General features: G+C 35.4%; 1 protein-coding gene across 1 annotated transcript in view; it reads left to right on the top strand.

Annotated features, from left to right (window-relative positions):
• The window catches only part of LOC150101346 (ribosome biogenesis protein NOP53), a 149,155-nt gene that overhangs the window by 52,734 nt on the left and 78,047 nt on the right, over positions 1 to 18,374 (top strand). Inside the window, exons 4-5 of the mRNA XM_090400773.1 lie at positions 7,654 to 7,781; positions 11,796 to 11,878. Of these exons, the coding sequence (XP_090256899.1) occupies positions 7,654 to 7,781; positions 11,796 to 11,878 (211 nt within the window). The remainder of the gene's footprint in view (positions 1 to 7,653; positions 7,782 to 11,795; positions 11,879 to 18,374) is intronic.

Here is an 18,374-nt window from a genome sequence, read left to right as displayed (position 1 = left end):
GATGCTAATGTCAGCTCTTTGCTTTATACAGATGATGTTATCCTTCTAAATAAATCTGCTACAAGTCTGCAAGATTCTCTGACTAAATTGAATAACTGTTGTAATAGATATGGTATGAAGGTCAGCAATAAAAAGACAAAGACAATGAAAATAGGCAGAATCATTGAAAATGTCAACTGTGTTGTGAATGGAGAACCTGTGGAACAAGTAAAACATTTCAGCTACTTAGGCACGATTTTTACTGAAGATGGTAAATTAAATATAGAAATAGACAACAGAATCAGCAAAGTATGGTGTTAAGTAAATTGAATAAATTCTTTTGAAATAAGAGAGAAATTAGTCGGAACACTAAATTAGCTGTATACAAGACAGTGTTCAAACCAGTTTTAACTTATGGATCTGAGAGCTGGGTCAGAAGTAAAACACTTGACCAAAGACTAGAGACTGCAGATATGAGAGTCCTGATATGTCTTTGTCTTGTTATTTTTCATACCCAATTTATTACAACAGTTATTCAATTTAGTCAGGAAATCTTGCAAACTAGTACTGGATTTAAGAGTATAACATCATCTGCATAAAGTAAAGAGCTGAGATTAAGATTAACATCTCAAATTTTCATATCAGGTTTAATACTGCTTTCCTTCATAATGTGATCCATATAGATAATAAATAACAGAGGGGATATGTACATCCTTGTCTGACAGCAGATTTAACATCAAACCATCTTCCTACACTTCCTTCAATTCTAACTGCTGACTTACAACTCAAATAAGGACTAAGTATTGCTTAATGTAATGACCCAGTGATACTATATAACTGTAGCATTTTGAATAGCTTTTCTCTTGGCACCTTGTCATATGCCTTTTCCTGATCTACAAAACTTAAATAGAGATCTTTGTTATATTTCCATGATTTCTCAACTATCCGTTGTAAAGTGAAAATATGATCCTGACAGCCTCTATTTGGCCTGAATCCAGATTGTTCTTCACTAAGCTTTTCTTCCACAGTTCTTCTCAACCATTTCTCAAGTATACTTGCGTAAATCTTACCAGAAATACTCAGTAGTGAAACACCTCCGTAATTCTGATATTCATTTTCATTTCCCTTTTATATATGGGGACTATGAGAGTTCTTCTCCAATCATCTGGAATTCATCACTCTGTCCAGGACTTCTGAACTATGCAATGTAGCCACTGCAAGACTTTTATACCTCCATACTTGAGCATTTCTGGTCGAATTCTGTAGTTATTCCTTATCCTCATAACTTTAGTTGCTTTTACCATAATTCTAACCAACTCAACCCAGTGCAATAATTTAATAATATCCTTGTTGATTATGAAGCTTTGATTTATTTATAGCCAGTGTATAACCTCAGACAGTGTAATGAGACTGATATCATACTGTAGCATGTAACTAGCCTGGTAGCTAAAAACATCAAGTCACAACACTGGTTATTATTTAAAGGATATTGAAAAATGTTCTGGCTACCTTTCCTTGATAGCACTTTGGCCTCAGTTGCATTTATTTTTTAATGCTTTCACTCCGTTCTCTTTCTAGAATGTATTAATAACTTCATACAGTCCTCTATGGTTATTCTATAGCATTTTCTTGCTTTAATCCACAATGCTTTCAATTCAGATATTTTTTACTATTTTCAGTTGTCAGCATTAATTTCCTGATAGGTGTACCATAAAGGGTATTCAGGATGCTATGACAGCACTGCATGATTAAGTGTACATTATTATTAATTTCTTATCAATAATTTTTCTCCAAATTAATCTATGACTTTTCAGCACTTCGATACTACCTTATTTAACATTTTGTTCTTCTAAGGCACTTCTGACAGAATCAAGTCACCTAGATCTTTGTGTTCCTCCTGGGCCTTTTTCCTTCCATCCAGGAATCAAATGTCTCTTTTGCTAACCTTTCTTTTCCCATTCTGTTTAAGTAATCATATCACCTTAGATTAGCCCTTCTCACACATTTTTGAATGCAAAGTGTCAAGTTCCTTCCTATTGTATTCATTTTTAATATGCTTCTATCATTAATATCATCTATTGGCTCTCTAATCTTTGATTGAGTGCTTTCTTTGTAACTCAACTCTTAGAACCATAACTATTTTGAACAACTTGTGTGTACTGCTAATATAGTGTTTTGACTAATTTCTGTGTTATTCCATATAAATTTATTCAGCTATCTCCACCATACCATCTTTGCTATTCAGTTCTCTATTTCCAAATTTTATTTGCATTTTCACTGAAAGCAGTAGCTAAATAGCTGAAATATTTTACTTGTTCTATAGGTTCATCATCGAGAATGCACCTTAAGTTTTCTATGTTCCTTCTTATTTTCATGCCTTTTTTTATTATTTTTTTTATAGCTATTATTCAGTTTAGTTAGAGAATCCTGGAGAATTGCACTAGATGTGTTTAGGAGCATATCATCTGCATAAAGCAAAGAATTTGATATCTCCTATTCTAATATGAGGTTTAATGCCACTTTTTCTTTCATAATCCGATCCATACAGATGATGAATGATGGATATATAATGTGTAACCTTGTCTTACACCTAATTTTATAACACACTTCTTGTATTTCCTTCAAATGCTCACTGCTAACTCAATGTTGCATTTATTCCATATTTTTGAAAAGCTTTTCTTTGGACTCCTTGTCATATGCTTTTTCAGATCTACAAAACTTAAATACAGATTCTTTCATATTCCCATGATTTCTCTACTATTTGTCTTAAATGAAAATCTGATCCTGACAACTTATATTTTGCTTGAACATAGCTTATCATTCTCTTCTCTTCAATAATTTTTCTAAGCCTTTTCTCAAGTATGCTTGTATAAATCTTACTTGGAACACTTAGTAGAGAAATTCCTCAGTAATTATTCTCACATTCAGCTCTATTCCCTTTTTTATCATCATCATCATCAAATTCCTGCCATGTACCCTCAAGGGGTGTATAGGATGTGATAGTACTACATGAAAAAAATTACATCATTACTAACTTCCTATCTACAATTTTCCTCCAAATCAGTCTATTACTTGTCAAGACTCCAACATTATCAGATCTTATATTTCTATCATCTAGGCACTTTGTACCGTATCAATTCACCTATATCTTGGTCTTCCTCTGGGTTGTTTTGCTGCCAACCTGGCAGAGAACCCTTGTTTTGTTAATCTTTCCTTGCCCATTCTGTTTAAGTGACCATACCACCTGAGATTAGCTCTGCTGACGCATTCCTGGATGTTGACAATGTCAAGTTCTTTCCTAATATCCTCATTTTTAATATGATATTGTCATTGATGCCATCTGTTCACGCCTATAATCTTTCTCAGGACTCTCATATCTGCGGTCTCTAGTCTTTGGTCAAATGTTTTACTTCTGACCCAGCTCTCGGATCCATAAGTTAAAACTGGTTTGAACACTGTCTTGTATACAGCTTATTCAGTGTTCCGACTAATTTCTCTTATTCCATATGAATTTATTCAGTTGACTTCCTACCATACCAGCTTAGCTGATTCTGTTGTCTATTTCTATATTTAATTTACCATCTTCAGTAAAAATCGTGCTTAAGTAGCTGAAATGTTTTACTTGTTCCACAGTTTCTCCATTCACCACACAGTTGACATTTTCAGTGACTCTGCCTATTTTCATTGTCTTTGTCTTTTTATTGCTGACCTTCATACCATATCTATTACAACAGCTATTCAATTTAGTCGGAGAATCTTGCAGACTTGTAGCAGATTTATTTAGAAGTATAACATCATCTGCATAAAGCAAAGAGCTGACATTATCATATCCAATTTTGATACCATGTTTAATGCCACTTTCCTTCAGTAATGCGATCCATATAGATAATGAATAATAAAGGGGATAATGTGCATCCCTGTCTCACACCAGATTTGACATTAAACCATCTTCCTGTACTTCCTTCAATTCTAACTGCTGACTTACAACTCAAATAAAGACTAAGTATTGCTTGATATAATGCCCCATTGACACCATATAACTGTAGTGTATTGAATAGCTTCTCTCTTGGCACCTTGTCATATGCCTTTTCCAAATCGACAAAACTTAAATACAGATCTCTGTTATATTCCCATGCTTTCTCGACTATTTGTTGTAAAGTGAAGATCTGATCCTGACAGCCTCTATTTGACCTGAATCCAACTTGTTCTTCACCAAGCTTTTCTTCCACAATTCTTCTCAACCGTTTCTCAAGTATACTTCCATAGATCTTGCCAGGAACACTCAGTAGGGAAATACCTCTGTAATTCTCACATTCAGTTTTATTTCCCTTTTTATATATGGGTACTATGAGAGCTCGACTCCAATCATCAGAAATTCGTCCCTCTGTCCAGGCTTTCTGAACTATGCAGTGCAGCCACTGTAAGACTCTTACAGTGGCTGCACTTATACCACCATACTTCAGCATTTCTGATCCAATATCATCTACTCCTGCTGCCTTTCCACATTTCAAGCCTTTGATGGCTTTTTCTGCTTCAAGTATGGATATGTATTTCTGACTGCATGCCTGGTCACTGTTTTTTACCACTGTGCTGTCAGCTGACAGCACAGTGGTAAAAAAAGTAATTACTCCATACTTGAAGTATGGAGTAATTACTTTTTCAAAGTAATTACTCCATACTTCAAGGATATCTTTTTCTCCTGTTTTCATGTCACCTTTATCATCTCTAACTCCTTTTACAGCACTCTTTCCTCCATTCCTAAGCTTCTTCAACAACCTCCAGAATATTTTGCCACCTTCTTGATATTTATTTTCTATATTCTTGCCAAAGTCTTCCCATGACTTTTGTTTAGCTAGTTTACACAGTGTTTAGTATTCTTGCATTTGTTTCTATATTCTCTAAGAGCACAAGCTGACTTATTTGACAGGAACTTTTGATATGCTTTCTTCTTTTCCTTCACTGCCTCTTTAACTTCCTGTGTCCACCAGGGAGTTCTGATTTTTTTATCCTTACAGACAATCTCACGACATGCCTCTCTAGCAGAATCAATCAATGTTTTCTTCAGAGTTTGCCACTGAATCTCCAAGGTTTGATTCCTGTTCTCAAACTCTTTCATTTTTTCTTCAATAATCTTTGTATATTTTAGTCTACAGTTCACATCTGAGAGCTGCTCAACTTTTATTCGCTTTAAAACTTTCTTACATGTTATTCTTTTCAATATGAAATTCAATTTTATCCTGCTCAAGACTAAATAGTGATCACTTCCAATTTCAAATCCTCTGTACCCTCTGGTGTCCTGCACCAGGGAGAAAACATCACTATCAACAATAACATAGTCAATGAGACTTTTCTTCTTGCCTCTTCTCTCCATGTGAATTTGTGCACATTTTTATGTTGGAACATGGAGTTAATAATAACCAGTCCATGTCCTGAGCAGAAATCCAACCGATATCTGCCATTATTATTAGCTTTGCTCTTTTCTCCAAATTTTCCCAAAATATTTTTGTACTCTGCTATTTAGATCCCCAACAAGTACCAACTTTTCCTTTTTTATTGTGTCAGTTGCTTTTTCTAAACCCTCAAAAAATTCCTCCTTCTACCTTAGTAGAACCTTCTGTGGGACCATAGGCACAAATAAGTCTCATTGTCCAGTTCCCCATTCTCATATTTGCACACATTACTCTACTTGAGACTGACTGCCATTCAAGAAGATTAGCCTCGTATTTTGTGTTGAATACGGCTACTCCTTCTTTTCCTTGATTGTCATTGCCTGAATATAACATTTTATATTGCTCAGAAAGATCTCACCAGTTTTTGTCTTTTTTGTTTCAGTCACCCCTATTATGTCGATCTGGTACTTATCTAATTCCTCAGCTATCTCCATTTCTTTGCCTCTTATGTTGATAGTACCGATCTTTAACTCTGGTGATGTTGAGTTTGGGTTTGTTTTCAGATTTGTTCCAGTAGCTGACTTTTCGCTGTTTGCTCTGGTTCCCTGTCGAAAACAACGGGGGCCTTGTTTAACCGGGCGACGCCCCAGCCGGCATGAAATTTTGTCATGTTGTACCATCATTTTTTTATTTTGGTTTAACCAATAAGAATACAATTTGGTCGTCTAAATCCCAAATTGCCAGCCCATCCTCGTTCGTTCAATATCCAAGTAGATACCCAGCAGGGTGCACCACAATAAGGTGAGGATTGGACATTAGGTCAGAAGCCCTGGTTGGTTCTCCGCATTCCTTTAAAGGCTATGTGGAGTTCTCCTCTCAGTTATACATCTTTTACCCTTAAGCACCCCCTCCCTTTTTTATAGATAGATATATTTCAATAAGCTGGAATTTAACCTTCCAACCAGGCCCTCTGAGTTATGCAGTGTAGACATTGCAGGAATTTTATACCTCCATATTTGAACATTTCTGATATTTTCTCAATATTTGAACAAATATCATTTACTCCAATTGCCTTTCCACATTTCAAGTGACTTTTTTTTTACTTTTTCTACCTTAAGTAATGATATGTACTCATCTTGCAAATTCTCTACTACCGTTTTGTTGCTGCTTGTTTCATTTAAGTTTTTCCAAGTAATTACTCCAGACAATATCCTTATCTTCCATTTTCTTGTGGCCTTTATCTTCTTTGATTTCTTTTACAGTGCTTTTTCAATAGCCTCCTGAGCATTTTGCCACCTTCCTGATATTTGGTGATGGTTTTTCTAGCTTCTTTCATTCTTTTTCATTAGTTAACTATATTAACCTGTTTACTGTTTACTATTTTCAGTTCACCATTATTAAAACAGGTTGATTGGTTCCATGCACAGCCTCCTTAAAGCTATCCCATCTCTTTTCTAAGTTCATGCATACTATTGAAACTTGAAAATCACTTTTAAAGTCTAGGATTGCTTTTCAGCTGAAAACAGTCTCATATAGAAGTGTTTTTTTTTTTTTTTTATCTCCTCCTAAAACTGCTGTTACGTTCAGATTGGGGGGGGGCTGAACACACACACAAAATTAACAGGTATGTTTATACAGTTATTTAGACTTTATATCCATGTTTTGGCTGCAATTCTAATCAAACCAGATCTCTATAATTGTACTCAAAGTGAATCATCAATGCAGTAGCTTGATAGAACTCTTATACTATATATATAATGTATAAACTTCATACTTACGCATTTTTCCTTTGACAAAGCAAATCATTACTAGAATGCACAAATCACTTCAGAGAAGTTTTCAAAACAATTCCAGAGCATTCATTGTAGCTGGGCACAGAGTAATACACTTTCAATACCATCTACACTATTCTCATTGGTATAGTGGGTTGCTGGTATTTGCATTTAACAATTTATTAACTATATTATAAATAATTATTTTAAATAAAGCAGATTAATAAGTTGTGATGGAATTTCATTTCTTTGTTTATTAATTTTCATTCACAATACCATTTTGCTATACTAATTGATATCATAAATCAAGGGATGGAGATGCAAATATTCTGAAAAAATTTCTGGACGGCAATAACAAAAATTGAATCTACAAATTTCCATCATCAACACAAGCACACTGCCATAGGCTAACTTTTTATCTGTTTTAATAATGGTTCCTTGAAGAAAAAAAAAAAAAGCAGTGACTATGTATACTTAACTTTTTTTTTTCTGCATTTGTTCTCTTTTATAAGTTGTACCAGAGTTCCTTCAAAGAAAAAAGTGAGAAAGCAGTCTTGGAAAAACAAGGATTTGCACCTGTTATTAAAAGAAGCAAAGAAACCAATTAAAGATAATAATTTTTATGATATCTGGAATGAGGGTATGTATTTTTAGGTTTAAATCGTTCTTAGAATATCATCATCATCACTACTTAATATCTACTTTTAAGGGGTATACAGGATCCCATGATACTATAAGCTTACATCATGACTACTTTCTTATCAATAATTTTTTTTTTCCAAATTGATTTGTTATTTGTCAGAGGTTACAATTCAGTCTTCTCATGCAATATTAACTACATCAGTCCACCTAGATCTTTATCTTCCTTTGGATCCTTCCTTTCTAGAATTAAACACCTTACCTTTCCTTCTCCCGGTCTGTTTAAGTGAACACCATACCAGCACAGATTAGTGTTCATTTGCATATATTTGAATGCCAATGATGTCAAGTTCTTTCTAATATCCTCATTTTTAATATGATTTCACCATTCATGTAATCTGTCCTAATTTTTCTCTGAGCTGTCAAGTTTGGAGTCTCTAGTTTTTGATAAATTGTTTTATTTCTAACCAAACTTTCAGATCCATAAGTTAAAATTGATTTAAATACAATATATGTTTTAGCTCACTTCTATTATTTCATATAAATTTATTCAACTAGCTCTCCATCATACCAGTTTTGCTTCCACTGTTATTTATTTCCTTATTTAATTTCCTATCTTCACTAAAATTTGTGCTTAAATGGCCAAAATATTTCATAGTTCTGTAAGTTCTCCTAGGAGAAAATGCAGTTGTTTTCCTTTCTTGTCTTTCTTCATGGTTTTTATGTATTTATTTTTTTATTGCAGATTTTTTTAATATAAAATTTGTTATAGTTATCATTTATTTTAGTCTTGAAGACTTATTTGTAGCGGATTTATTTATAAGTATCATATCATTTGCATAAAGAGCCTAGTTGAATATTTTGATATCAGGTTTAATGCCACTTTTATTCATAATGCAAACAAGTAGATAATTGACACTAGAGATGATGTGCATCCATCTTGCATCTGATTTTACACAAAACCATCCTTCTGTTGTAGAATCCGAAAAGTCTCTTGGCACCTTTTATCATATGCTTTTCTAGATCAAAAAATCATCAGCCACTTCCCTACACATATCAACTCAGACAAGAAGAGACAAAATACCTACATATTATTAAAATCTAATTACTGTGGTATATGTGTGAATTTTTAGTAATTAATGCTTTGTTAGGGTGGTTAATCCTATCTGTGTAGTGTATTTGGCTCAATTGCATGTTCTTCTGGCTGGTTTGCCTGTTTTACAGAATAAAAAATATGAGATTGGCTGACTCATATTCAGTTGAAAAGTCCTGATAAAGATTTTTTTGTGTCCAAGATAGAACTCAAATCCAGGTCTTTCTAATCAAAGGAGATTGTTGAAATTGACCAAGTTACAGAGGCTCCTCCTTCTTTAAGTGTGATATTCATTGCCTACTCTGCTGTTTCTCCAACAGGAAGAAAAAAGTTTGTTCTTGTGATAAATACAAATAAGTGTTTTAATTAGTTCAAAGAAACTTGCAATGTTGAGAATGCTAGTCTATAGGATCTGTTTACAGAATAGATGGTGGTTAGATTAAATTTTGCCTGTTAAGCATCAACTTTTGAACAGGATATCTATGATGTAAACTATGATTTTGAGTAATTACAGACATAGTTTACACCGTAGATATCCTGTTCAAAAATATATAGATATTTTTGAACAGGATTGAAAGATTCACCATTGACATTTATAATCTATAAATCTTGCTAGTTCTTTACTGTATTCAGATGACATTATCATTTTGAATAAATTACTAGAACTTTTCTAGTGGCTAAATTTGGCTGTTGCTGCAAATATTACATGGAAACAAGAGATAAAAGAATAGAAGACAGAAAACATTAGTTGCATTTTTTTCAGTAGTTAACCTATGGATCAGGTTACACATTTTATCTATTTTAGCACAAATTTTGTACCTTTTGCCAAAGATGGCAAATTAAATATTGAAGTACATAAAAGAATAGCGAGAAGCCTGTTCCATAAGTTGACATTTAACAGGCGAAATTTAATCCAACCACCGTCTATTCTGGAAATGAATCCTATAGACTGCCATTTCTCAACATTGCCAGTTTCTTTGAACTAATTATAAACACTTATTTGTATTTATCATCAGGCTACTTTACCTGATACATTTGTCTTGGTTCTAGTTTCACACAGAACCGCAATACATATTTTGTTGAAATATCACCATTTTGACATCTACTAGTTAGAATGTGAGTATCCACACAAACTCTTTAATTAGGTGAACAAGATATCAGTATTCTTTTGTACAAATTCTATGTGAGAGTGTTACATGAATCCTACCCACAAAAAAGTTCTAAACCTGTCTTACATAATTTGAGAACTGCTCTAGAGACCAGACATCATACTTTTTCAAAGCAACTGCACCAAATGGCAAAAGTCATTCACTGCTTAAAACTTTCACAAACAACCTTAGTTAGATCTGAACTACCTCTTTCCTGGTGAGCAGAGATGCTATCTCAGCCAGTCACGCTAGCAAATACATGTGTGTGTGTGTGTGTGTGTGTGTGTGTGTACACTGTTTCTGAAGATTACAGCTGAAGATTTCAGGTAGAAAGTGGGTACACATTTAAATTTTTGAATCGCATGCAAAGGGATTTCACATGGGAAGAATGATTATAAAGCTTGAAGGCTGCAGAATTACTGTTATTGACAGAGAGTTTGGAATCTAACATAGCATTGTATCCCAGGCTCTGGGCAGCTTTTCAAACTCATGGAATGTGTTTCAGATGTTTGCTAAGAGGTTGCCCTCACTCTACCATGGAGCGTAAAGGCAGATTTTTGGTTATAACAAAATCTGGCAAGCTGCCTGCGAAAAGTAGGCCTATACACCCGAAGACTTGTAGTTTGCATCCCTTTATCCACAGTTCTTTGTAGAGCACATTTTCAGTGATGTTGTATCCATAAAAAAGACACCAACAGGTTAATGTACTCTTTACAGATGAGTCGTTTGAATTTTTCCTCCGATTCTAGACAACACCTGAACTGGCATGAAAGTGGTACTGCTTACTATTGCGAAAATATTCTTGAAAGGGATAGATAAGGTTATGGTGTGGGGAAGCATTATGCTTAACGGATGCTACAAGTGCTGAAAAAAGTGACTATGATTGGTGAACAATATTGCAATGAAGTTCTTCAACATTGTGTTTGATTGTCTTGTGGTACTATAGGTGAAAAATTCGTTTTTATGGATGACAATACCACACCACATCATACATGAGTAGTGGAGATACTTCTGGAGACCGAGGATGTTAATCGAATCAAGTGGCCAGCACGATCCTCAGATCTCAACTCTATGGGATGCAGTAGGGAGACACATTGCTGCTTGAAGTTCCCCTCCATAAAACAAACAATCCTTATTCTTGCTCTGAAGGAGGAGTGGGCCAGTTTGCCTCAAGAACTCCTGAATTACTTGGTGCTAAGCATGGTAAGATGGTGTGAGAACTACATCACAGTTTGGGGTGGACATATTCCATAGTCACTCTCTGTGTAGTTTTCTGTAAGCATTGTACATTAATTCCTTAACTATTCCTTAAGAAATTTTGTACAATATTTGTAACACTTTTTTTTTTTTATATAATTTAATTTATTAGTATGCTGTCAGTAAATTTATGTCCACATTTGGCTCTAGTCATGAAAATTTTTTCATATACAGGTAAAAATGTAGTTCATCCTTAACTTTTGGACTCCAGTGTATATCTTAGAAACCTGATACATATTATATGTACATTTATCAGGTTTCTAAGATGCCAAGTTGTCCATGACAGCCATTGAGTCTGACATGAAAGAGATGACTGAGATGCACAACAAAGTGGGCATACCAAATTTTATGTAGTAGGAAGACAGGTTGTATTTAACTCAGTCTTGTATTTTTGTTTTGGATAACTTAAAATTTTCTATAGAATAAATTTTCCATAATTGCACCATTTAAAACTACAGAGTAAGACCTTTTTTAAAAATAAAAAAATTATAATTATTTAATCTCTCATTATTAACAGGCGAGAAGCAAGCATCATCTGATCAACCAGACCATGATATATTTCAGTATCAACTCGAGATAATGAAGAAAAGACCTCCTGTAGTAAGAACAAAATTCGCATATGTTATTTATTCAGTTTCCAGTTAACTTTATTTGTGAGAGAGAGATAAACAATGTGAATATGTTTAGATATTTTTAAACAGAGAAAAGTACAGTCGACTCTCACTATATACAGAACTAGTAGGAACTACAGGAATAGTTTGCGCTAGTAAATTTTCTTTAGAATAGCATTTTTATCTCTGGGGCCTCAATCTAGAGTTTTCACTAGTTTGTGTAATGGTAATTGCTATAGTAAGAGTCGGTTTTAATTCGAAATCCCATGAGTATGGGTAGAATATAGAGAACATAGCTTACACTAGTAGTATATGTTCACTCTGTGGTAATGAGAATACTCAGTGGAGAAGCTCCAATCTATTTGTTAATAGATATGTTTCTTATTTAAAATAAGTGAATAAATTATACAAAAAGAATCGTGAAATACTGACTCAGCTGAAGTTCGATCGATTCTACATGTCGGATCAAGCATTCTCAAAGTATTGGTTAATAGGTTTGTTTAAAATTATTTCAGACATTAAATTTGTGCAATTAAGGTCTGCACAATTAGTTTTTGTATCAAATCAAATAGAACACCTTTCCTATTCTCAGCAAGGATTAGATATTTGCCTTTTGCAGGTTTTGTCAGTTTTTCCATCTCAGTTAGTCTTCCATTTTCTCTCTCACTCTCTCTCTATATATATATTTATCCACTTTTGATATATTTTCATCTTGTATAAATGTCCTTTCCATTTTTCTTTGTATTTTTTGATAGTTTCATTAAATTATAAATATTTGTCTTTCGGTATACACTGCTTGGAAAGAAGTCAACGGACACCATAGTGTGAGGAACAAAAAGCCACTGCACCCACTTTTACTGTGATGAATGCAACTTTCCTATGGAATATACTTTCCACAATGGGAATTTTGGACCATTCTTCCTTTAGGCATGTAATGAGGTCTTGGACTGTAAAGTGGTGACATTCATGTCCACAAACCACACAGTTACAGCAGTAGCCTTATGGCATGGTGCATAAGAGACAATTGTCAGTTCTATAGAAATGCCATAGGAAGCATTGCATTGTCCAGAATGTTAAGATACCTCTCAGAGTCCAATGTTTGTGGCACTGCAAACATGGGTCTGAGGCCAAACCAAGAAAAACCATCACACTCCCACCTCTGAATTTCATAGTTGAAGGTTATGCACTTTGGTAAGAAATGTTCACTATGCATCCGCTACACCCACATCTGTCCATCTGCTTGATAGAGGATATAGCATGATGCGTCACTCCATAATACAGCTTTCCAAGTTTCCACATCCCACTGTACATGCTCTTTATGCCACTGAAGATGATGCCGCATGTTGGATCTCTGGTCACATTCAGTGAGTGTGGTAGGTTGTCCATCTCAGCACTTGCAGTTTACTCTTTGCGCTTCCATCTCAGTATGGTATCACTGATTGTTGACCTGAGAGGGCTCAAATTGTCATCAATTTGCTGAACAAATAGGCCTGCAATATGTCATCCTAACACAATGTCTCTTTCAAAATCCATAGGTTCACTTGTCGCAGCCATTTCACCTAGACACAGTTGCATTGGGAGCATCTTCTTCAGCTGCTCCCATTTCTATATGGAGTTACTGTTTCTGATGAGTCTTCACTGGTTTCTATTGTAGACTTCATCTTTGTCCAGGTTTTTCTCCTTCAGATCTTCCTCTACATTATCTTTCTGCCTCTTCTTTGGTCTTTCTCCTCTTCTTCTTCCTCCCAGTATTTCCATCATCATGATACTTTGTCCATCATATTTTTCATTTTGCCTCATTACATGGCCATGCTATCTTAATTGCGCTTCTTATTTTTTTTTTGTAATTACAATCACCTTTACAGTACCTCTGATGTGTTCATTCCTCACCTGATCTTTCTTTCCTTTTTACTCCACAGCCATTGAAGCATCCTCATTTCTGTAGAACTAATCTCACTTTCATTGGACTTCTTCATAGGCAGTGTCTCCATTCCATATAACATATAACTTGGGAGCATCATATTCCTCTAATTTATACCGGCTATAAACATGCGACTCATTACATGCCATGATGCACCTTGCCCATTGGGGTGTCTGTTGACTTCTTTCCAAGCAGTGTATATCTTCTTTCTTGTATATATAATACAATTTTGTACATTATTTAATTGTTCTTAAAAATCTCATTTCTCTTTCCAGTATTTATAATTTTTTTTTCCCTCTTTCTTAATTATTATATAGCCTTAAGTGAAGACTTTTGGCTCTTTATTTCATTAATTATTATATAGATTTTCTGAAATGTATTTTTTTTTTTTTCATCTATGTCTTTTTCTTTTAGAAGGTAGCATGCGACCTAAATTATTAATGTGTGTCACGTGTTTTTACTTATAACAGTTTTTGATCATTAGATCAAAAAAAAATTGATCTAATAAACTGATATTTTTCTTTAAATTAAATGAATTTTGAGATCTGCAGATTGTATTGTTAGCTTATTTTATTTAATGTATGCTGATATTTGGAGGTCATCATCTTGTAATATAATCTGTTAATCTGCATATAGCATTTGGCATTAATATAAGGCAAAAAAATCTTCAAATTTTCAATCAAAATGCCAAAATTGTTAAAAACTGGAATACCAGAAGTAAACAAATATTTATTTTTAACCATTGCTAAGGGATGGATGCTACTAAGGTACAGATATTGACATTTAGTGAATGTATCGTGAACTAGAGATAGTTTACCAGGTGAGAAAATTGAATTAGTGCTATATATCAAGCATAGTTACTGAGGATTCTAATGTGTGACATCAGAATTCTCAGTAACTATCATTTTATTGCGGTGGTATTTCGTTAGCCAAAGTAAACACACTAAATATTCCGACTCAGGATATTAGCAAACAAAATGACAAAAGGTGCTTAAAATTACCTTGCCAGACATTTGAGATTTAAATTTCAAACTATCGCAACTCTAAATACCATCTATCAAATTGTCACAATCTATGCTATCGCCATGGGTCGCAGCAATCATCATATACAGCAGGAGACAAGCTCTGCATCATCCAGTATTCAGAAGCAAACAGCAACAGGACATCAGCTCAAAGTTTGTGTCAATGATGCAAATGTTCTTTTCTGGAGAAAGGATAGTCTGAAGGAGCTACCTTGAACAGAACAGGCCAAGTGTGGCTAGAAAGTTGTAAAAATAAGATCGACTTGTATGATCCAATTTTTATAACTTTCTGTTAGTTTCAGGGCAATATCAGTACAGACAGACTGTCAGTACTGTCAGACATATCAGTACTGTCAGACAGACTGACAGACAGACGTGATTTCATCTCATAAAACTGTTGACCCAGTGCATCAATAGCTTGAATATTCATTTTCTATGACTTCATCTTAGCTTGAATGTGGATTTCCAACATTGACATGGACACTCTTTGTCTTCTGCAATTTACTTAAGACTTTTCATGTCTGGATATTGAGTTGTTTTTTCTCACTTGGCTTTTTTTGTTCTAGGTAGCTCCTTCAGGCTATTTTTCTGTTTTCTCCAGAAAAGAACATTGGCATCATTGACACCAAAATACGAGCTACTGCCCTGTTGCTGTTTCAGTGGTACATTATCATCATCAAATGAATTAACAATTACTATTTCTCCTAATTGCTAAAATGTGATGAACAGCACTACTGGCAATGAAAAGAACATATTCACTGTCATGCTGTATGTATTGCTGAGAGCGGTAAACTCTCACTGGGAAAAACAGTTGAATAACTAAATGCTCTTTGTTAGTATGTTTTAATATTTAGAGATTAGTTTTTAGGTTTTATTAAGACATTTTAAAATGTTTATGCAAAATTTGTAACTATCTACTTTATTTATTACTAAATCACTTAAGGAATCGGCACCGTATATAAGAATATAAATTAAATTACACTAATAAATATTTCCAATATTTCGACAATGTCACGTTGCCATTTTCAAAAGGAACTTACAAAAGGCACGTGTGCGTAGGCACTACAACACAGTAACTGAGAATCAAGTGAGGAAGCTATTGTTCTCCTAAAAATCCTGATGGTGCCCGCTAGAGGGCTTTGTAGGTGTTCTTGGCCGTTGGGCTGAAGGTCTGCTGATGTAAGTCCAAATTTGGGGCAGTCTCATGTAACCAAATTTGTTGAGGTTTGGAGAGTTTCTTAGGGCTGAGGCTAATTCCATGAATGGTCTTTCAAATTTGAGCTTGCTGCGATGTATTATTGTAGCTTTCTTCCACCATATTCTGTGGCATGTATCCAGAGCATGGTCTGCAAGACCCGAGTGGCTGTACTTGTGAAACTGGATGTAGTCCTTGTGTTTTGAAATTCTGATATTCGCTGTCCTGCCTGTTTGGCCAAAGTAAGACAGTTTACAGCTGCAAGGGACCTGGTATACACCAGGTAGGTCTAGGGGAAGTGGTTGGTCTTTAGTGGAGCAGATAAGGGATGCCAGTTTTCTGTATGGTCTGTAACAGGAGGTCAAGTCATGCTTTTTTAAGATTTTGGTAATTTTTTCCGAGGTGCCTCGGATGTAGGGAATGGTGATGGATTTAGAGTAACCCTTGTTGTGAAGGGGGTGGTTTGTTGGTTTCAATATTTTTTGGATTTTATGGGGGGGGGTAGGCTTCCACTCGGGGGAGAGTTAGGACCTGGGTCGAGCCCGCTTCCTCTACTGATCCGTACAACAATGGATGGGAAAACGATTAGCCAAAAGGGAGGAAGTGTCATGAGGGTTGAGTTGGGGGCCACAAAGTTATGTTTTGCTATAGATATAGTGTAATATCTGTTCATCTGTTCCTAAAGTCCCCCCCCTCGTATAAGCCTGCGGCTTATACGAGGGGGGGGGGGGGACTTTAGGAACAGGGTCAAGCCCGCTTCCTCTACTGATCAGAGCAACGAAAGAACCTTCTTCTGTAGGTGATGCCTGGTGTTTCTGGCAGAAGCAGACCACACCACAAACGTTAGCCATTTGCTGAGAAAGTGTTGAGGATGTGATTTAGTTCAGTGTTTAGGGCCTTGTCGTTTCAACAGATTAGTTTAGCCCTGTTGTATAGTGTTTTCACCACTCCATATTGTTGTTGTTGGGGGGGGGGGATTATTGGTGAATGTACCTGCCTATATGGGATGGGTTTTCTATAAACTGAGAAAACCAAGGTTCCATCAGGCTGGCAGGTGACTAGTGTGTCTAGGAAAGGGAGGCTGTTGTTTTCCTCTTTTTCCAGAGTGAACTTGATTCTGGGGTGTTGGTTGTTTAAGTGTGTTAAGAAGGAGAGGAGTGTATCAGAGCCATGTGGCCAAATAGCGAATAGCTGGGATAATCAGGTAATCCCAAATTGTGTAAAATTCAAGCACAGTTTCGTTTCACAAAAAACTCTGTATCTATAATCATGCCAGCTACGCTTTGCTCCGGGAACAAATTGCCGCCACGCAGTTTCTTTTAGCTGACATTAACAAAGCTATCCGTGCACTTTAAATCACGAGCTTTGGTCAATTTTACATGACATTTTGTGTACTGCAGCAGACAAAAAATTTGAGAAAATATGGAGTCGACATATCAAAAAATTCGAAAAATTAAAAAAGAACTCTACCGTTCTTTTTTTAACTTTTCGAATTTTTTGATATGTCGACTCTGTATTTTCTCAACTTCCAGCCAACACCATAATCAACCTTTCTTCAGTCACCCTGAAGCCTGAAACGCTCAACGCATTTTCACATGGCCACAACTTCGCCATTGCTCCCAAAAAATACCTAGTGAGGATATCATGATCCAGATCGAATGCGGAATCCGCCACCTTCCGAATCAAATTGTCAACAGTGTAAGACTGGATGTAGCTTGTGTCCTCTCCGAAGCAAGACCACCAAAAACCAACATATCCAATAAGGGTTATAAAGATCTGCAGGAAATGAGGAATAATAAAGAAATGGTTATCACCAAAGCAGATAAGGGAAAATGCAGCTGTAGTACTTAACCAAATGGACTACACAGGTAAGCTTAAAGCTCTTCTATTAGATCAGGCTACTTGCCTTCCTACTGAATACAATCCCACCAACTCACAAATCAGAAAACTTCACATGCTCCTTAAGAAGGTCACTTCTTGGCCTGTAAAAGTTATTAACAGATTAAAACCGTTTAACTCTGTAACCCCCCCCCCCTGTATTTATGGACTCCCAAAAATACATAAAGAAAAGAATTGATTCCCCCACATACAAATTAACTAAACATTTGGCCAAAGTGCTCACAAACCATACTGGCATCACACACAAAAAACTTAGCCCATTTCAAAGCCAGCATAGAAAACCTTACACTCCAACATACTGACATAATGGTCAGCTTTGATGTTTCCTCCTTATTCACAACTTATTCCTTATGCCCCACTCAAGGAAACTTTACAGCTAATCCAAGCTAAATTTCCTCCTGATATCTCAGCCCTATTTCAGTTCACAATGAACTCAGGCTATTTCGTT

The sequence above is a fragment of the Typopeltis vanoorti genome, chromosome 11, assembly GCF_054136105.1.
Source record: "Typopeltis vanoorti isolate ZY-2024b chromosome 11, IOZ_Tvanoo_1.0, whole genome shotgun sequence".
NCBI lineage: Eukaryota > Metazoa > Arthropoda > Arachnida > Uropygi > Thelyphonidae > Typopeltis > Typopeltis vanoorti.
Note: the sequence above shows the minus strand (reverse complement) of the source record. Positions and strands in the feature narration are given on the sequence as shown.